The sequence below is a fragment of the Camponotus vicinus genome, unplaced genomic scaffold (assembly GCF_025532165.1).
Source record: "Camponotus vicinus isolate PSW18456_S1 unplaced genomic scaffold, iyCamVici1.0 SCAF_5, whole genome shotgun sequence".
NCBI classification, from domain to species: Eukaryota; Metazoa; Arthropoda; class Insecta; order Hymenoptera; family Formicidae; genus Camponotus; species Camponotus vicinus.
This window is the reverse complement of record NW_028141977.1, coordinates 17,012,014-17,035,474: the sequence shown is the minus strand read 5'-3', so window position 1 is coordinate 17,035,474 and position 23,461 is coordinate 17,012,014. Positions and strand designations below refer to the sequence as shown.

At 30.5% G+C, this 23,461-nt stretch overlaps 1 protein-coding gene across 3 annotated transcripts in view; it reads left to right on the top strand.

The window, feature by feature from the left end:
* Positions 1 to 23,461, top strand: part of Bif (protein phosphatase 1-binding protein bifocal) — a 35,791-nt gene that overhangs the window by 6,560 nt on the left and 5,770 nt on the right. For all 3 annotated transcript variants that reach the window (XR_014439177.1, XM_083101123.1, XM_083101121.1), the window contains exon 2: positions 13,286 to 13,459. Coding sequence is in view for 2 of the 3 variants with exons in the window: in XM_083101123.1 (XP_082957249.1) it covers positions 13,286 to 13,459 (174 nt within the window). In the remaining variant the exon portion in view is untranslated. The remainder of the gene's footprint in view (positions 1 to 13,285; positions 13,460 to 23,461) is intronic.

Genomic DNA, 23,461 nt, shown 5'->3' with positions numbered 1-23,461 from the left:
GAAGAAAATTAATTTTCAATTTTAAAGAGGTATGACGAGTATTTCTCAGACAAGTTTAATTTTTTTGCGAATTTAAACCTTGTCTCCACTAGATTATTTTCGCAGAATAATGATGAAATCGATTTCGACAACTTTAAAGCCTGATAGCTTTACGATATCTTGTTGATTATTTTTCCTTTTGTTTTTAATAAAAAGAAATACGCTTTATCGGCACTTGATGTATTATCATATTAAATATCATAATGAATTACTGTGTATACGAAATTGAAATGTTTTAAATCTTCGAAGACTGTCGAGGATTATCTGTTGTTTTTTCCGTTTTTAACAGAAAAAAAGCTCATAAATTTCATATTTAAAATTTAGGTATAAGGTATACTCTGGGATTGTTAAATTAGAAATAAATATAGCAATATATTTATATTCATTTTAGTAGGATATTTCAGTATAATATCTAGATAAATCATTTTTTTAATCAAATATGAATATTAGAATATATAGGCAATTATTATTTCTATTTGATTATTATAGGGCATTTTATTTTATTGCGACTAGTGAGTACTAGAAACGATGTTTTTTCTTTACAAACTAATGAATTAAAAATTCAAAAATTGTTGACGAATTAATTACAAATAATATGGTAAAAATAAACTGTAGTAAAATTTTTTATTTTCAAAGTTTTTAAGTAATTAATTTCAAATTGACATAGTCTTATATCTTTTATACTCGTGAAAATATGCGATGGCGTAGATACTTTGTATAATAATATAATAAGGATTTTTCATTGATTCAATTATTTTAAATTTAAATTTTGAATTTTGAATTCAATTTGACAACTAATTATTAATCGATTATATTCTACCAAAATTTCATTAAATGCTTATAACATTTTCATTAAATTCATTTTCATTAAATGCTTATAAATAAATAAATCAATATGAAGTAAGATAAGAATGTGTAAGAACGTAGTAAAAGCATTTTCTAACTTTTTTGACGACCGCAAACATGGTTATGGTAAATTAGAATCGTGATTAGTGTCTCCTGGATATGATTTACGTTATTTAATATTCATTTGTGAAATGATATATCCCTGCCTTATCTAATGAGAGCGCAATACTGAATAATATTATGGACAAAGGAATACGCGTGTACACAAAGCACGGTTGCCGTTTACAACCGCGAGGACTTTCTTGTGTACAATTTTCATTTTCATGCGCGCGTGTGCACAATTTTCATATTTTATTTACGAAATTACTTCTGCTCCATCTAATCGACGTAATGGTGTAAATGCTGAAAAAGAATATCCTTTCCCGACTCGCGGCCTGAACATAAAGCAATCGTTTAACGAACTAGAAACTGGAATGCGCATTAGAGTGGCGTAATCTTCGTCAGCTTGCACAAAAGTTCATGGGAGATTGTGAAGAATGCGCGTTGTTTGTCCGCATTATTTGTAAGTCCAAACAAAAAGTAGATTTTAAACTTTCAATATTAACGACTGATAAAAGCAGTGTACATGAGATACAATAAAATACGACTTGTATCAAAACTGGCTTATCGCTTTTTATTAATATTTTACGATATTTTCGAGGGCCACATTTGCCATTTTCTGTGACGTAATATAGATTATGCAATGATAATCTTGCATGTGCAACATAGAAAATTTTTCAACCGTGTGTTTACCTAAAGAGTTTGACGAGCAAGAAAAGCCTTGATTGCCTCTAAGGCTTGCATGAATAAAAAAAAGACTTTAAAATTCTAAAGCAACCTTGTTGATAAAGTTAGACCTTAAAGACTGTATGTAAATCATTTTTTTATTATACATAACTCCTATGATCGCTCCCGCGCGCAATTTTTCATGTACACAACTTTTATATATACTCCTGGACAAAATTAACGCATAATTTTTTTTTCACTTTTTCTTTAAAATTTTTCGTTAAAATTTAAATATCAGCTTTTAAAGAAAAAGTGAAAAAAAAATCATGCGTTAATTTTATCCAGGAGTATATAATGTTTTATTTTTTTTACAATGCAAATTTATAAGATATTTCGAATTAACGTCGAGTTTAGCATCGAGTCAAAATAACATTAAGAGTTTGGTTAAATACATGAAAAGACGACATAAGATTTTTGCCGCTATTAAAATTTAATTAGATTTGATCGCTGATATGCAGAGGGATATAATTATGCAGTTTTAATGACATCGTTGGTCGCAACAAATCCGGTTTTATGAGATGGCAAGAATGTATATTGGTATGTGCAGAAACGCTGTTCGTGTAAACATCACGAAGCAAAATTTTTGCGAAGCTAATTCGATTCGCGACGTATACATACATGTCAAGAGTGCACGGTTGTAACGCAAAGTTTACTTTGTATCGTTACGTAGGAGCACATACGCTTACATGCTACGTTAATATTTTCAGAGTGTTAGTATATTCGATAACTAGATACAGATTAAATTGAAATCGATTGCGCATGATATCGCACACGAGAAATACGCACCAGGTGCGTATCGGTCTTCGACATATAATGAATAAACTAGTTCGAAGAGAATTTCTGTGTAAAGATATGTCATGAATATTATTTTAAAACGAATAGTAGATGTAAATATTTTGCATCTCTTTATCGGCGCAAAATAGATTTTGATATATTTTGATATATCTTATTTATCACTTTTATAACAATATAAATAATGTAGCAATAACATATAGAAAGATATAATGCATATGAAGAAATAAATATGAGTCGAAATAAAAAAGATGCAAATTATCTGGACAAAGAAACTATATTTAAGTTTACAAGCACAAATATATGTGAAATTTAAATAAATAATAAAAATATAAAAAAATATTTAAAAAATTACATTTATATATTAATTACATTAACGTGTACATCGATTAGAAATTATTCTTATTAAATTATTGTGGTTACTTAATTGTAGTATTATATCATTCTCGTAGTTGTATCGTAGTAATTAACCTTCACATCTCTATAAATTGCATAATCTCGAGCATTACATTCGCATAAGTTACAATACGTGTGATAAAATATGATATGTAATACGTTTTCTGTAAAAATATCGCTAATTTTAGAATAGCGGATTAAGGTGGATTATTCTTCATTTCTTTTAGAGAAAGTTGCATTATATTTTCTAGTAAATATATTGAATTTAAACTTCGTGGTTTATACATATATGTAAAATCGTAGAAAGTACAAATTTAACAATTTATACTCATAGTAAAAATCTGTAAATTATTCTGCTTATTCTACAATATACAATATAACCGATAAAACAACGTGAAAATCTTCTATTTCAAAATTTAAAAAAATCTTCACATTATTTTCTTCAATTCTTGTTAACAATGTAAAAAGCGATTTGCGTGCATTTCCTTCTTTTTTTTATTTTACAACAGAATAAAACGCCGTAACGTAGTTTAATGAGGTATTTGATACACAAAGAGTCTTAATTAGCCAATCGTACGTCATCGCAGGATTGTTACGACAAGTATACATATAGCACGTATATGCATGCATATGTATTCGTTCGTATGGTATGCATAATTATTAATTGAAACACCCAGAGGAATTTAAACAAAGCGGCCGACACACATATCGGCGCGTATATACACATGTCAGCTAGCTATCATCCGGTCGAACGTTAGTGCAACGTCCTGTTTAAAACCGCTTGATAACTCCACATCCTCCTTCCAGCTACGTCCTCTCGTCTCTCTCGGCTTTCCTCTTTTTTCATCACATATAATTTCTTGTCAGTCTTCTTTTTTTGGATGAAAATCAAGGCAAGCGATATGCCATGTTTTTATTAAAATTAAGAAGTTGTTTATATTTTTAAATATTATGTTAAATTTAATAATGCATTTTCTCTATCTTTTAATTATGTCAATAAAAATGTATAGGAATCGCATTCAGCGCATTTCCGTGATCAGATTAATTTTATCATTAAGAATATTCGATTACTAGAAACCGATAATTAAATAAAAAAATAATATTTTATAATTTATCTTTGCATATCATATAAATTAAGAAAATCTTAATTCGAATAATATTATTTATTTAGTTAATTTTACAATTCTTGTTATATTTATTTCTCGGCAAGATATTATCGTTTAAGAGATAAGAAAGATTAAAACGAACATAAGAAAACTTATGAACAAATAAAAACTTTCAAAAAAATGCTTTAATAAGTCGAGATATATTATTTAGATATAAAGTTGATAATATTATTGAGAAAATTTCTATTACATAATCTTCTGATTTTCTTTTCTCTTACATATTACACACTTATAAAAGTTTGCTGGACGGAAGTGATCACTTTTTCTTTTTTTATAAATGATTGAATCTAGCTGTAGTGATCTTGGTGTATTCATGGGAGCGTTTAATGACACATAATTTATGCCAACCGTAGCGAATTCAGTCGGAAAACGAGCACTCTCGACTCAGCTTCTACGATCAACTTACATTCTTCCTAGACTTATGCGTTTCACGAGAAAGAAAAACGCGAGTAAGCCTCACCTATAGTGACAGCAAAAAACACAACGTTGTTGCATTTGCTGTCGTAAGCTTTATCCTTACATAAACATTGGTCATCCTCGAGATTGCACCTCTATGAGTCATGAGTTGTCGATTTATCGATTGAAAATTAAGACCCCACCATATGAAACATTACTGATAACAGATATCGGTGATATGTGTCGATTATCTATAACGTTGATCATATCTTTATTTTTCACATTATTTTTTCCTCTTTACTTTGCAAATTTATTTTTAAATCTAATTTTTTTGTTTTATTAAGTACATGTATTAAGTACGAAAATAGCGAAAATGCTTGAAATAACTCTATATCAAATAAAAAAATTATATTTGAACATCAAGTTAGATATAGTACAATTTTTTAAAAATTATATTTGATAATTAGCTATGTGTATTTTTTAACAGAGTTTTTTTAAACGTATTTGTTACACTATGCATTCGCTTTATATTGCAGTACGAGAATTGAGTACATTCGGAGAGAGGATTATCCTTGACATCCTCTTATTCGGTAATTATTACGGTATCTCGTAATTTTCTCTCAACTTCTCTATCCTTGACACCCGAGTTTGATTAAAATGTATGTTCATGTTATTAAAGGCAGAAACTTTCTATAAAAATAAAATATCTCATTATAGTGCGTCTGAATTTCAGAGAAAGCATGAACTGTTTTAATCTTATCATCTATTGATAATCTACTTTGAATATTGTTCAATTAGATATTAGTTGATTGTTATATTATTAGAATTTATTATAAAAATATATGTGTGCATTAATAAGTCAATTTAAAATTTTTGTTTATTACATTATTTCACAAAAAGACAGTCATGGATGAATTTGCTGATTGAGACAAAAATCTTTGATTTAAAAAAATCTTACATCGGATAGAGACCGAATAAACTAGAAAAAGAGAAAAACTTTAGTAGATTGGTAGAATTCCGCGACATAATACACGGATCTCTTCGCGTATATGGTCATCCTAGAGAAGTAATCAGGACACTTAGTAGAGGAGCATGATGTCCGTTAGCATCTTTCAAGTTTTCTCGTCTCGGGCCTTCTAAGAAATATTATTCTCAAATAAATGTTTTGCAATCTGCATTAACATATAAAGTACACAATAGTAAACAAATATTTTAATCGCCAAATATTTATCTTATAATTTTTTTATTATAATTATATTATAATTTTATTATGATTAAAAAGAACATATTTGCTAAAAAAATATCTTACTGGCAATTAATCGTCATGTAACAGTATTTGAAATATTAGTTGCATCTTTAGACGATATTGTTTGGAATAAACCGTTAGTTCATTCACTGACTATGCTTTACAATTCTTCCTATATTTTAATTCGAGAATTTTAATATAATCGTCTGTTTTTTTTTTATTTGAAATTTGATGAATTTGATAACTTAATAAATGTTTTGTATATTGATGACAAATTAATAAAAGCAATGGAAAAAAATAATTTATTTTCAATTTGTTTTCAATTTGTTTTATGTGAAAACGACATGTTAAAATGTAAAAGAATAATAGAATATTTCAGTTTGACTGACATAATTTGAAAGCATATAGAACTAGTCCTCATATCAGAAGATCAGCTTTACGTAACGGTAGCTATCATCGTCTGTCAATACATTAGTCAAATACGACATAATGATAAAAATATAATTTAAACTTTAATTTTCAAATAGCTCAAAATACCAATATCTTTCCACATTTTCTAAAGTATAAAAAGTAGGAATGTCCTCAAAACGCTATGTATTATCGAATAGTGTACGGTTTATTTTCATATGTATGTATGTGACGCGTTTCAAGATTGTCCGCGCCTTATGGCACCTGCCACCACATTTTTCCCTCTCACAAATTAGGCTAATTAATTCCCGCGTGAATAAATCCCTGAGGCAAGGCCTCTCTCGACGACTTGGATCGCGATGGTGAAATCTCGTCGTTCTCCATCGTGAGCGGGCGTGAAAGGGTTTCCCCGGTGAAATTCAAGATACCTGACCTCGTTTGACCTTGACCGAGCTCTACTCCTGCGAAACGGCAACAGGACAACTATTAATGTTTTGTATCGTCTCATTTTGCGATTGGTAATGCTTTCGAACTTACGTTGTGGTAATATGCCACTTGATTCGAAAGCGATCTAAATGATGTTTCTTTGAAAATCTTGTTGAGATCGGTTTCATATCAATCTTATGATTACATCTTTTTTTAAAATCTTGATATACATAAACGAAAGAATTCAAAAATTATCCAATATCTAAAGAATACTATGAAAAATTTCTACGTACAAGAAATATGCAAATATATCAGAATAAATTTTAGGATATATTATTAAGATATCGTAAGATATAAAAAAAAAAAAAACATGATTATTAAATCTTATATTCGCTAAATTATTATTTGTTTTCATGATTCTGTACGATTTTAAATAAAATCAGCAAAAATATTCTTAAATGCGACTACAGTTAATTGTAATCTCGTATGTCGACCCACAGTTTATCTACTTTATAAAGTGGATATTTGAATTGTCCATTGTCGATCTGATAAGAACGATAGATGCACATAACGGCTTCAAAAAGCTCTTTATAACTGGCGGACATATAGCAGACAAAGATACATAGCAAACAATGGACAATAAAAGCATGCTACTTGTAGTAATTTCGATTATCTGTCTAGTTAATGGGCGGCTTACGCGATGACTTAACGAAAAATGACTTAACGAGCAACTTATTAAGAATGCATAATATCTCTTGCACGATAACAAATGGCCTCTTTGACGATATCCAGAAAAAAATGTAGTTTTTGCAGACGGTAGCAATAAAATGAAAAATGAGAATATCAACTGCATCTCTGCAAAAAACTTTGGTCGGTTTGACCAAGCGAATTTAGGATGATTCATGTAAACTGATCTTTTGCTGACACGCATTAATAAAGTTCATGAGTGGGTGGAAAGTGATTCCGGTGATTGTATGTGCAAATATAGAACACGGTCATTGTAGTCTAAAAAATATTGAGATTATTATACTTAAATTATTCAATAAAAAATCTGAAAAATTTTATTTATTTAATTTTATATATATATTATTCCATAACGTCTATTTGTAACAATTGTTGTATATAATTATTCAAATCGGAGGTAATAATTGAAGAAAAAAATAATTTTAAAATACTTGATTAAATATTTGTTATTAAAAAGTAAATAAATTTAATTTTCGCCTTGTGTGAAAGAATTAAATAGATATTGAAATTTTGATAGAATTAGGGATCAATTAGATCCTAAATTTTTTTTTGATAACTTTTAAAGATTCGATTTTGCATTTTAAATACTTTAAGAGAGATTTACGACCGACCGCGAACCGGATCTCGAGGGAGGAAATGAATTCGTTAAGCATTGGGGTGAGCATCAAACGGAAGTACACATGAGAACGATTATAGCGTGCAATAAAGTTTCTAATAATTTTTCAATTAGACAAAGATCAATTTTATACGCCTACAGCTTTAAGCAATAAATTATTTTTAAAATATCCATGTGTCTTAAAGAATATCGTAATCGCTCTTTTTGAAATATTTTTCACAATTTACAATGATTTAAAATTATAGAGTCAACACAATTGTAAATATATGTTATAAATAATATTTTTTGTTTTACTGAATACATTGTGTTAGGAAAGTATCAGAATTTCTTAATCAATTAATATATGATATCAATATCACATTTAAATAATTCTCTCTGTAGCTGAAAATTTATAATTACACGAACTTTATTTGATAAAAATCTTTCAACTTTCTATCTCTCTTGTCTCGCAATTAATCTTCTAATATCTAATTGAGAATAGCGATTCTAATTCTCGAGCATTTTATAATATAATAGTTTCTCTTAACTCGCGAGCAAAATGTAGACGCGACGAACATTATAAATGCCAATAAATTCATTTCTCCCGCGTCTTTTTACGGTTATATCGCTGGTATTAGCAATATAACCGTAACTCTCAGGAGGATGGATGTTTACGCTTCGATCCACTCGCTGCACGTGTAAAGCGTAAGGCGCGTAAAGCGTACTCCTGCGAGTGCGTTCGCATGCGATGGTCGGACGACACTCGATGGTCTCTTCTCCTCGAGGGTTCAAGGTCCACCTGCGGGAGTGATACCTCACTGCGGCCGGAATAATGAAAAGAACCGTCCTGGGAGTTTCTCATGGAGTCAGGGACCGCGTCCCCAGGTTCATTGCCGCAACTTCCCTTCTATATTTGCATTCTTTTGATGTCCCTTTAAACCGACATATAACTCGTTTTTATTATTCGATGCCTTTGCGGCGCTTTCGAATTGATCCCGATCTTATCAGATATTTGTAATCAATTTACATGTATTGTTTGATGCATTCTGTTTTCGTATACATTTTGATGACAATTTAATTACTCCAAATTTAAATAAATATATATTTATCGATATATTTATTTATTCGATATATTTATCGAATATCGATAAATTCAGATTTTACGAAAGTATATTCTATCAATCTCAAAAAATAATAAAAGTAATAAAATAATAAAATAATAATAAAAGTAATAAAAATAATAAAATAATAAAGAAATAATTGAAATTATTTATCTAATAAACAAGTAATTTATATAACCGAATACTTTTAGATAGTTTAAAATAAAATTCCGGAATTAAAAAAAAAATGATAAATAATAAAAAAGAAAAATAAGATATTAATTATCACTTACTCTATCTGATTATAGTATGAAAATTTGTGTATAATGTAAGTTAGTGTCACAAAATACATGAGAGAGAGATAATATTTTTCTATACATTTCAACAATAGCTTTTATATTAGTTTATTGACCTCGCAAGTATCGAGCATGTATTCAGCGTTACTTTTCTATAAAACATTAGTTCCTTCCTGCGATACGATGTCACGCACATGTGAGCATAAATACAATTAAATAAAATTGTATGAAATAACGTCAAGCGGATAATATAATTTAATTTGTAGAGACGAAATATATTGTTATATCGCCAAGACTAATTGTTCCTCGTACGTATAGTATTGACAACTTATTTCAGTCATGCCGCATTAGCACTAATTCCAAGTTGTCAGATTTAATCCGCCCATTTGCCTAGACGTAATGCGAGATTATACGGTAGGTGTCGAGTGCGCACTTTTTCTCACGATACTTTATCCATAGGAATTATCCGCGTTATACGTGTCTGACACATTAATCTGCAGTTAGCACGGTCTGGCAGAAATATATCACGTATATTTTTCTCGCGTCGCCATCTTTGCAATCAATCACAGGCAATTACTAATTTGAGATCTACTGATCTATATAAGATAGAAAGTTTACATGCGAGTTGTAATTAATCTTTCTCCTTATGTCAAATCTGCGAAATCGTTACAAGTTTACAACAACTATTATAATGCATACAAGATTATATTGATATTTAATTTATTATGCATTTACCAGTATCACACAAATTTATTAACATGGACTTAATAAAGTTAAACTATAAGTTTCAACTATAATTATAAAGAGTCGCGCACTTTCTCTCGACCGACATATTCTTTACGACGAATAGTTAAAGTAAATTCTTTAGCAAAGATTTTAAATTTTGACATTGAATATTGAGATAAGTAAGATACTCAAACACACTCACATTTTTTCAAAATAGAATCTGATTAAATTTTTGTGAATAATTTTGTTATTAATTATTCTTAAACATATATTGATTAAATCCACTTAATTATCAATTGTTTATATCTTTATTGTTATCTCGTAATAATGAAACTGTCATTTCTATGAAAATTTTTTACATTCCTGAAAAAGAAATGACACTTTTGAGGTATTTTTTAAATATCATTTAGAATTTTATTTTAATAATATTAGAACGTACATCGCTAAGATAATAATGAACGACTGACACGAAATCGTTGCACATTCTTTCACTCCTCTCGTTTCATCGGGACATCGGCACGCCACATTTTATATTCAAATACAGATATTATGCTGCTCGGCCTCGATCGTTGCTCGTCCGTAATGCGGCTGCGTCTTATGATCCGTGACCGCATTTTTCCCTGGATTAACGAACGTTCAACCCAAATCGTCGCGCGACTCGAAGAAGAAAGATAGCGAGGCAGATTACTACTAAAAAAAATCACTTTCGAAAATTGCCGAGCGATTCCCTTGCGGCGATCGCCGGAAGTAGACCGGAAATCGGTCGTCCCGCTGTAAGGCCATTCGATTTCACACGCGGATCTCCGCTGCGTGAACGTGGAATTTACATTGATAGTTTCAAAAATATATTTATTATATATCATTTCGTGGCGAAGATATTACAAATAATTATATTAATTGATAGCTGTCAAAAGTATCGAGAGTGTGCTGAATTTTAATTACATTGGACGATATATTTACATAATATTTCAAACACTGTTTAATTTTTTGACTGATTTATATTTAAGAGATGTTATATTTTTGACATATATTATTTAAAAAATATTATTGTATACTAATACTGTAATAATATTTAAATAATTTTTAATTTAAATAGTAGTTATAAAAAGAAAGTATATTACTGCTTATTTTTGTCTAATAAATGATGGTTATTTGACAATATAATATTTATTTAATTATTAGTTGTTTCTACTTTTATTATTGCGAGCTGAATATTTTAGAAGTTTACGTGAAAAAAAATGAATTCATTTTTCTTTTGAAGAAATAAAACACATGCTCACGGATGTGACAGATGTCGGATAATTTTAAGGTTCGCGACAAGTATGACGTTTTCTTTTCTCTTCGCATATCCTGTTGCCGCGTTTCGCAAGGGAGTCCACTCGAGCGAAGAGAGACCGAGATAGATAGACCTCTCCCGAGGGGGCGATTCGACGCGAGGGCATTTATCCAACATTGCCTTGTATCACTCACGTTTCGCGTTTCCCTCTTTTCTTCGACCCGACAGGATGTCCCATTCACGAGAGTCTTGAAAGACGGTAATCGTAACTGACCGACTGACGTCTCGCGTGAATGTAATCATCGTCACGGCACGTTCGAAAGCCTTCAAGTCGTCTCCGCAGTTAACATCTCCATTGTTAACGAAAGGAGGAAAGTAAGGCCGCAGGATGGCTCCCTCGAAGATCGTTTCGGGATAATTTGCAATTGTACGTGGAGAAAACGTCGCCAAGATGCAGCGCGCGGGAAGTGCCGCGAGATTCACAAGGCTGCAATTTAGTTCGTGCGTTTCGATTGTGCGACGAAAATATTTTTTCAAAGAATTTTTTCGGCCCACGATGGTAGATTTTGACGCTCTTTGAAAAGTAAATTCTTCACACGAAAAAAGAATTAAAAACGAGATTTTTGTGCCTCGTATCTTTTTAGCTCTTTAAAAATGGAAGAAAATTATTTTTAATGTCTATATTTTTGATCTTCTCTTTTATAATTGTCTTTATAATTATTTTCAAATAACTTCATATCATTTGTAATAAAACCAATAAAGCATAATCATAAAGTTTAAGTAGAATTTTAAAATAAGAGTTTTAATAATTAATTTTGAAATTTTTAAAACTGAAATTCTAGATCACACATGTACAAATAAAATCTGGTTCTTGACACATCTAAAAAATTATAAATTTGTTACATTTGTGATATAAATTTTTGAGAGATTAATAATCTTTAAAAAAAATCAAACTACAACGATCACATGTAATTCCCTGCAAAAGTTTAACAAAACTTGTAGATTTGTATATTCACATATACGCAAAATGTAAATTAGAATAAGTCGCCAGTCGTGTATATTAATGTGGGTTAGGAATTGTGTATTTTTTCAAGACCTCCATATTTTCACGCAGAAATAACTTTTCCGATTCATCGCGGAAACTCGGATTGTAAAGGATTTGCCCACATGTTCGCTTATTTGCATTCAAATACAACACGACATATACATCTCAATCCATCGAAATGTTAAAGTACATTCGCAAGAAGAAAAGATTTATGTACGTGACTCGCAAAAAATTGACTTCGCGCGCAAATAATCTTGGAAATTCTATTTACAATGGCATCGAGAGGATCGTTTTAAGATACCGACATTACATACGTTTCCTTTAAATCTCCATTAAATTGGAAGTTGGACAAGCATACAGCGGAGTAAAACATTTTACCGATATTTTTATATCAATAATGTGGCATGTTAGATGTTAATAACTTGTTTGTCTTTATATATATATATATATATATATATATATATATATATATATATATATATATGACAATGTAATAATAATGTAAACAATTGCATATTATTCTAAAGATAGGCAATTTTGTAAATTGATGAAGTTGTTAATAAATATATTTTTTAGGTAGATTTTAATTCAGTTAAAAAAAAATAAAAGTATACTTATACTAAATATTAAAGTATTAATAAATTATTTGTTTACACAAGTAGTATCTTATATTTAATGCTTAAAAATAATAGTAATAATATTTTCAATCATTAAAATTATTCTATTTTTATGTTTAAAGAGATAGTATAATTTTATTTAATTATATTTATGCAAAACAGTAAATTAATAAATTCACATATAATTTTATAGATTTTGTATATAATATAAATAAAAACGCTTGTAACTTGAACAAGCGCGATAATATCTCGCATGTTTTTATTTAAAGTTATTGTCTCTGTAACGATAGCAATATTTTTTTTCATAATATCTTATCTCATTATATCTTTATCGTTTTTGTTATAGGTTGGCGACGGCGGCATTATAGTGCTCGATGCTACTTTGGATGCATCTACGACCGACGATGCCGAGTGGGAGATCTCCGGGGGTCCGCCATCACCCTGCGATGTATCGTTTCTCAACGACAATGTCCTCATCAACGGACGCAGCAACCTCTCGAGGACGCCACGAAATCATAAGGTGAGTGAACTCTTGCCGTGATTATGCAGTTTTTCCAAGCGACGCTTTGTTCGAACAGGTTTCGCAGAGAAAAAAGTTGCATCACAAGTCAATGTTTAAGATTAGTATTGCTTGTATGTTTATCTTTACATGCCTTTATTCTGCAATCACGTTAGTTTTTATAGAGAAAAGTTCCAACAATTAACATTACATATTTTTCTCTAATAATTTAATCTATTATTACAATTTGTAATAGTGAAAAATATCTATTATTAAATTATTAAATAATAAATAATAATTAAATTATTATTAAATTAATAAAAATTATAAGTGAAAATGCAAGCAAATTTTATAATACAAAAAATATATATATAATTTTTATCTCTTAGAAAATTAAAAAGTCAATTATTGCCAGCGTTTGAAATGCTTCACGCACGAATTGAGAATAAAACATATGAATATTTTCAATAAATAGCAGGAGTAATTTTGAAAATACTAAATTCATTATATATTTTTTAATAATAAATTATATATTTTTTATTATATATTTTTTTTATATTTTAATAATAAAATAAAAATTTTTAGTATTTTTTTGAAATTTTTAAATGAAATAGAGCAAATTTATTGTAATTAAATTACGTTATATTAATCATCAATAACTTTTATCAACATTGTCAGTTATCAAAAACATTTAAAAATCAGATGCGTGCTGTTTTTAAATGCATCGACAATACAATGAACCTTATCAACATCTCTTATTCCGTTTACCGTGACATTACGTGTCTACCTAATCTAATCAACTGCACTGCAATTACTTGTGGATCATGACCCGGCCACCTTACTAAATCAAAAAGCGTAATATTACTTTCAAGATCGCGCGCGCGGCGTGAGAAAACTTGCCTCATAACTATTCGTGAGATCGGATGCACAATGTAGCTGGCTGACTCCCACGTGGCTCGAGGAAATTTTTTCCCCTTGGAGGGAAAAGAGAGAAATAGGGGGAGAGAGAAAGAAGGATTGTACTAATCCATGCCGTCACGTAATATATTTTTGGCTCACGAGTACGACAAACGTCAATGTTCCACGCCTCTTGGCGCCAGAAACACGTTCCGGTTATACATACGCGCTATCAAGGAAAACATTCTTTGTCTGGGGGTAATGTAAAGCAAAAAAGATCCTATCACTGAGGAATATTATTCATATAGATATATGAATCCGCATAAATGTATATAGTTTACAGATGTGTAGCTAAAAATTATTTATAAAAGTAAAATAACACATGTTTTCTGTATGATGCACATATTTTCCATTCTCTTTCTCTCTTTTTCTCTTTCTTCGCTAACGTTATAAATTCTCAACGCTATATTATTTCTCCAGGCTTAGAATTCTCAGGATTGTTTTCGAAATATCGCTCACTAGGCTTTCATATATTTAATTACACTGGTTATTCGCTGCACGATTAAACATTAATCTGATATTATTTATAGCACCTCTTAATCCTGATATTATTTATAGCAGAGTTTCTATTTGATTTGAAATTGTAATAAAAAATGTATTTACATATTATATCTAGATATGACGGAGAGATAGAGAGAGTTCTAGGTACAGTTGGATTTATATGTTAAAATCACTTATGGTACATGATACATTTTGACATTGAACGCGTTGCACCAAATTGTGCAGTAATAAAAAGTGAAGATCTTCTCGCACGATGTAACTATGATGTAATCTATTAACGGTAAACGGCAAGTAGATAAGCGAACAAAACGTCATTTATAAAAGATGTAAGATAGACGTAACATGCGGGAAATGGTTGAATCTCAATAATGCACGAGGCACACACGTTGCAATATAAGTGTTCGCTGCGCCGATAACGTATCGCGGGATTTAGTATTCCGCAAAACACAATTGTATAAATATTGATATTAATACTGGGAACATTACGATATTTCGTTTAGCTATCGTTTAAGCAACTTTAAAGAGACATTTTGGAGATATTACCGTGAAGAGAGTTAATTTGCAAATCATGCATATTTTAAAAGACACGTCTTTGAGAATAGACTCTGGTCTAAATGTCAATATTGATCAGCTGGTTAATTATACGTGAAAGTAAAAAAACGTATTCAAGTGTGCATAACTGAATTTTCCTTTTTTATCTTTCGCATTTTTTTTTTAAATTAAAAATATGACTATTTATATTACTATTTAGATTATTATTTATATTACACTATCGTAATTTTTGCAATTCTTTTATGATAATATATTATGTGATTTTATAAATAATTCATACAAAACAGAAATATCATAATTTATAATTTTTGTATACTAATATAATCATTCTGGACATAGTGTTTTGTAAACATCCGATCTAAACCTCTTTGTAATAATCGTGCATAATTAGATCTAAAAATTCTTGCGGAATTTTTGAATCGTTTCCATTAAATCATTAAAGACGTAATCATTTCCTACGCAACCATCAGTCTTTCCACTTCATTCGCGACTTTCTCACGCGATCGCACGTCAATTTGATGTTGCGACGCAGGGGGGCACTCTATCAACTCTACCAACACCGATAAAATGCCAATTTGTAAGTAAAAGTATCGTGTCCATGGACCGGCAATGATTTTCGAGCGCCTCGTCAACCAAGTTAATCTACCGTGCATCATAAGAATAATCGTGGATGAGCAATCCAGCTATTGCTCTTTAGTACAATAAACGTAGAAGACGAGTCACGAGAAAAGCCATATATCTTGAAACGAGTAAATATTCGTAAAAATTGTCTCGAAAGATATTTTTTTATTATAATATTATATCTATATTTTTGATCAAAATAAAATATTATAAATTAAAATAAAATATGACGGATTTTCTCTGAGCACATTATCGCTTAATCAATCTAAAATTGACGTTTTTCCTTGATAAATATTCGATTGTGCGATTTCGATAATTTTTGTATCGCAGAGATATTAACGTTGGGTAATGCAAAATTATGATTATGATCAATTAATACGTGTTTGAAATGAATAATGGAGTAGAATTTTTTATTTTTGAAATTCGATTCGCTTAAATCTTTAGCTCTTTAGTTCATCGTAGTTCGTCGATACCTTTGTCGAGGATAAATTGATACGACACAACGGCCTCTGTTCATAGATAAAGGCAATGTCGATAGCTCCGGATCAGTTCTGTTTTATATTGTCTATTGTGTTCTTACAAGATCTCGCTATTCGTCTCAGGAGAGCCGATACTTCCTGGATCGCACGATGGACGCCGCGTCATGTTTTCTCTAGGATTTATTTCAGTGTTCGTATACCGTGTCGGATTGATGGAAACGCTGGAATAACCGATCGCGCATTATACACGACTGGAATTCCTTTCCGCGTCTTATCGCAGAATGAGTCCCGGTTAGAAAACGCGGACGTTGCTCCTGGATCCAACGATCCAGATGAGAATTCAGTTACCTCGGGTTCGTCGCTTTCGGAGAAGGCGAAAGATCCGCTAAAGGAATTTTATAACAAGCACCGAAAATCGTTACTTTTATCCTAGTCAGTATCGGAAATAATTTATAAAATGTTCATCATTAATTTTGTGATTTCCATAGCGTATGTAAGAGATAAACTATCACAAATATGTACATAATATATTTTTATCAAATAAAAAATACTATTTAGACTACTAAAGAATGATATATATTAAAAATATATAAAACAAATAATTACCATAAATATATTTGTATAAAATAATATAATCAAACTACATATGTGCTTGAGGTAAAAATATGTCTTTTTAACACACACTTCTCTTAAAAGCGTATCTAAGGAATTCTTCCTACACGCTATCGTCTCCGCATATCTACCTCTCGCAAGAGGAAACTTGTTCTTCTCGTTTATGCACTATGTTTTAGTTTTATTGTACTTTAATCGTGATTTAATACCGTTGATGTTTTCGAGTTTAGCGCTTATTTTGCGTCTTCGAGTTAAATATATACAACTTGTATAGAATTTAAAAATATATTCGCAACAAACAGCTGGTACATTTTGTATACGACAATATTTAATCTCAAGCTTATAAAGCAATTTAAAAAAAATATAACGAGATTCTATTGCAATTTTTGTTGTAGACAAATGTAATAAAAATTACATCTCTCTTTAAGATGAGAAAAATATTAAAAAAAAAACGAAATTTTAGCAAAATGCAAAGAGAAATTAAAAACTTGTCGTGAACGTTTAAAGGCGAAAAATGCAGAGAAATTTTCTTCTGTCCTCTTCGCCGATCCATTGCGGCATGCAATCGTCGTGCGAGATAATGTATACTTTACGATTCACTTTGTATTACGGTGTGTTGTACAATTTCACTTCGCCAACAATTGGTTTGACAGCTAATACTTGTCACGCGCGGATTCGACGCGGTCGAGTAATAAACCTTTCCTCCCCGTAAAAGGCAGCGATGGAAAATCAGGACAAAGAGAGCGTAAACGCGATCCTGCGAGGCTGAACGATAAGCTTATCGAAAGGCCGGACTTCGTGAGAAACTTTTTCCACGCGAGAATAAGGACTCGCGAGCGCGAGGAGAGTCCTGAATTTGATGTAAAGTACGTTATGCAAGGCGCGAGAGTAATCCAACATTGCAACTTTTCTCACGCTATCGTGATCGCGTAAAAAGCGTTCGTTTATTATACGCTTAAGTATTTTCTAAAGTACCTCTCTATCAGCCTAGTTTGAATATTTTCGCAGAAAATATGGTTATAATAATTTCTCATGGAAAGAGAAAGGAATACTGTCTGCATAATGAATTTGTAAATTGCACTGAGTTGAAATAATAAACATAATGGTGAATCAACATCGTTTGCGTGTCTTGTATTTTGCGATAATGTAAATTCATAAATTTTAATCTTGATTAATGATAATTTTATTAATTTTTATTATAAAATTTTATCTTTTTCTGCCACACAAAAGATATAATAATACAAAAAATTGACATGTATATAAAACGTTCATTTTTTCAATTCTCATACAAATCACTTTAAAAAAAAATGATATTAAAATTTCTTATCGTAATTTAATTTATTTGAATATATTCTCGTAATTTTAAAACGTAAGCAATTCTGTTACACATATTATGATCATTGCATATGCTGTTTTCATATTGCATACATAAGTGTAAAAGTTATATTCATATCGAATGAACGATAAATCATAAAATTTTCATATTAATTACGTAAATATATTATTTACATAAATACAAACTTTCCATACTTATCATAAATATAAAAGTTATATTCACATCGAATGAACGATAAATTGCAAAATTAATTCAAACTCGATATCTCTCTTATAATATCAACATAATATTCATTTATTCATTCAAAAGACTCGCTAATGATTATTTTCTTTCGCCTCTTACTGTAAACGACTGTACCATTATCAACAGGCGTATACCCGCATATCTGAAACTTAGACATACGCTAGACAATAGTGGTCGGGATCGAGGTAATAAAAGAGGATCACGATGTGCGTAATTTGCGGACGTTACGCGACTTCACGCCCGCGTGTGACACGACACACGCAATAGGCACGCATTCGTGTCCGTTAATAGTTAATTGCGAGAGGGGTGAAGCAGTATGCGGATATTATGTCATATATGCTAATACTATCTAAGCACGTTTACATATCTCTCTCGTGTTTTACATAACATTCCATATATATTAGATAATACTTTCGAACGATGCAAGTGTGTTGTATTTATGTATTATATTATTCATATATTATATTATATTATTCATATATTGTTATTATATTATTCATATATTGTTTGATATAAAATCGTGTTCGTAAAGATATGTAAAGCGTGTATATCGATAACTGAGAAAATTTCTTCTTTCTCTTTTATTCTCAAAATATATTAAATTTTTATTAAGAATTATCTTTATCAAAGCAAAAAATAATACAAATTTTTTTTATACATAAAAACTTTGTTTTTACAGATTTAGCTTTTGATTTCGTTATATATTTTTTCTTCTCATTACTTTTTAATCTCGGTAATAATTTAAAAAAAAATTTTTATTTTTTATTTTTTTTGAATAAATTAAAATCCAAATATTTAGACGTCTTTCTTTCACATGATTTAAATCATCAGAATCATCTTAATTTCTACTTTGCAATTCTGTATATGTATATTTTAATTCTTGCTTGTGTGAAAGTCTCGCGAAATAAATCAATCTCGTATTATGTATCCGCATTACAATGAAGACTTTTATTATCTGCTGGCTAGATGCGTGTTTAATATACGACTTAATAATGACTAAACGTGCTATTCGTAATACTCGATAATGTATACATTACCAGTGGGTTGCGTGTGTTGCACACGCATCATGCTGCACACGACTCTTATACCGAGTGACACCAAATATCCGACCGACTGACATCCTTTGGTAAACCGCGTATTTTTATTTTTTCATTCAATTCAAGACGCAACGTCATAACTCACACACGCATACACCGCTAAATAATGGGAAATTCTCGTCGGTATGCCAAATATTTCCCGGGAAACCGACTGATATCTATGGATTTATGCCGTGTCGAGAAACTTGAAGTGCTGTGCGACTTTTCCCAGTAACTGATCAGACGTTTATCGATTTGCAGAGACATTGTCGAAGACGGGCGTTTTGATGCACTTACATAAAGAGATTAATAATATAATAATTGCAAGTATAATTTTGCATATACAGCAGGATACAATGTAAGATGTCAGAAGAAGCGTATTGATGTAGGATACAGTTAAGTGATATTTCTTCAAAAGATTAAATGATTTATTTGTATATTATAGGAGCAGTAGGACGGTAATTTTACAACATCCTGTATCACATAATATAATAAATCGCTCGAAATTGCTATGGATAAACTGGATAGACAGGTTCGTCACACGTGCAAATTTTTCTTACATCGTAATGGGAGCATTTTATAGGAATATACTGAGATATAAATCTAGCAAATTACGAAGCATGGGGAACGATAAAGGTAACATTATTTGGGTAATTATATCATGCCGTGCCGTCCTTTCAATATATGATCGATATTTTGATCACTCTACTATACTTCACCTGACATTTAATATGCCAAATATTTACATGTGAATTGAATTGAATTTTGGAATCATTTGAGGAACGATGGAAAAATACTTGCTTTCGAGATTCGTGTAAATATAGATAGAATACGAATTTGTGTATAAAATAATTTAGGGAGCTGTTTATGGATACTATCTTTCACGATTATTACAATTATTATTAATACTATTATTACGTAAAATTGTAATATTAATTTATTAATAATCTAAAGAATGACTTTTTCATATTTTATCGCGGAATTACATTTTCCTATCATATATAATAATAAAAAAAATCGTATTTGTTTCTCACAAAATTGTAATGTTTGTAAAACAATATGTATTATATCTTAAACATATTTTATTTACAAATCGTTACATTCGTACAATAATAATAATTATGCAATTGTTAAAAACATTTCACAGATGTTACGTTAACTTCGTAATGATCGATTTTTGATGACATTACATTAATGATAATTTTTGGTAATCACACTTACGATTATAAAAGCTGCATGAGGTTTAACTGAGTCAGTGAAATTCGAGCGACGTTGAACACGTATTTACAAATTGATCGTAAGGTGTTTTGAAATACCAACGATCTAGTTTTGCGTCCTTGGGAAGGAATTAAGCTTGCGTGTTTAAACAATTTTTATCGTCACGTTGCGAGACGTTGCGTTGATTGTTTCACAAAAAGCAAACTGGTTGAATTTTGCGTAGTTCATTTACGAAATTAACACACTCTCTCGCAAGTATTATACAGAAATAGTCAGAAAAATATAATTTTCTATAAAGATTCAGTTTTGTACATGGTTTGTACTTACCACTCTTAAAATATTTACATTTCTGCAAAATTTTTCTGTAAAATTCTATTAAAACAATGTATATCTACGGATAAGAATTCTGCTTCCCTCTCAAATCAATATAAAATTTGATCGAGATGCTGAACGAAAAGCTTCCCTTTTTACACGATGCGTTTATATGCGTTGCTGGCGACTAGGTCATTTCGCAAATTAAGTGCGTAGACACGCATAGGATGCCCGTAATCTCGCCAGCAGCGCGCTGATGGCTGTCAATAACGGGATTTATAGATTCATCTTGCCCACGGTAAACATTCTGATCGCTCTTCGGTCAAGCATTTAAATTGGTGACGATTAACATAGCGATCTATCTACTGCGCTTCAATACGCTTGATTCGACTTCGTATCACGTAAAAACGACAAAGTATCAAAGCGATGAAACACGGCTTCTTGCGAATATGTTAAATACGATTATGATGTAAATTACGATTCGTAATATTGCTTATCAGATTTCTAATCGCTAAAATGATGGCAATATTTAATGAGGAACTAGTAATGTATACATGATTTTCGCAATTTCCTAGCGCATGTAAATTATCAAATTATGACAGAGAGTTCCTTTAGCTTTTCGCCTCTATAAACACGATTTTCACGACTAATGAGTTTAATTTCAAAACAGTATTCTCTTGTATTAACGCATGTTTTTACATTTTACGTGCTTTATCGCATTGTTACCTCACAAATTATGAATATTGTACTCTTGCAAACCAACTCTAAATTTTGGGCTCGTAAAAATTTTTTTATTTATTAAAAACAGATTTCATGGATGGAATTATGTTGTAAAGAGACTAATTCAATCTATTAAATATTTTTTATCTTCCTGAAAAATACATATATGATTTATTTCTATCAGATAATATTTGATGAAGTGATAAAAAAGATGGCTTGATTTATTCGCGAGATAAATGAAATGAAAGATATATTGTTTTGAGAGGAATTTTCAAGATAAAAAAAGATATTAAAATTAAATAATAAAAATGGAAAACAAAATACGAAAAACTATCGGTATATCTATTCTAGCAGGTGGTTCACCTAGCATTTCTTGAAACTGCTCAACCCGCTTGATCGAGCAATCGCACGGTACTGTTGCGGTTTAATTGCATCAGAAGCGCATACAAGATGTGTGTAAGGGATACTCGCGTGTACTCCGGTGTCTTATTAGGACATAACGGATGCGTCTGCATCCAGTTTTTGCCGAGAATGCGTGACCTTTATGCGTGCGTTCATTTAGTACTGTCATGGAAAACCCCGAGAGATACGAGTGAGTTTAAGCACGTGGATCCTACCAGGATACACGCGAGACTATAAATTCCCTGGTGCTTTTACGTTATCTCTTGCAGCAGCCTTCGTATTTCAGAAAGAACGATATGTATCGCATAGCTGTTGTAAGAGCTGTATCCTTCTGTTTTAAAGGTCATCCTGATATTTTCCTTGCATAGAATTCATATTCGGATCTTACATAGTTTTATCCATATCATATTAGATTTGTTTTAATTTTCGAAATCTGTATAAAAAATTTGTCTCGATCACGGAATATATGTAAAAAATATTATATTATTCCTTACATATTTTATTTATCTACAATCACATATGATGTCATTTGATCGCAAGCCGATAATTTTTTAATCTCTACATATTATAGATTGGCCAATAGATGATTAATTGTACTAAAAGAATTTATTTTCTCGTTTATATAATAAATAAATAAATTGATTAACATTAATAGCAATATTTTTCGCTGACTTGTCAACTTTTTTGTTGTCACGTATAAATTTCGAAAACATTCTTTTTTTTATTTACTCTCTTTTTCTAACAAGAAAACATCTAACAATTAATCGTAAAAAACGAAATCTTATCAAAAACTGCAATAAAAAATGAAAAATTGTTTCTAAAATTTCGCTTGTCAGCGAAAGGGTAAAATATGGTCACTTTATGCTAACGAAAGTACACCCCTCCATCGATCGGCAAGAGTCCGCTCTTTGTAAAAAAAAATCAATATTACGACGACCAATGAATGCACACCTTTGCACGATGGTTTGCATGCATCTTCCGGAACAGTTTGGGG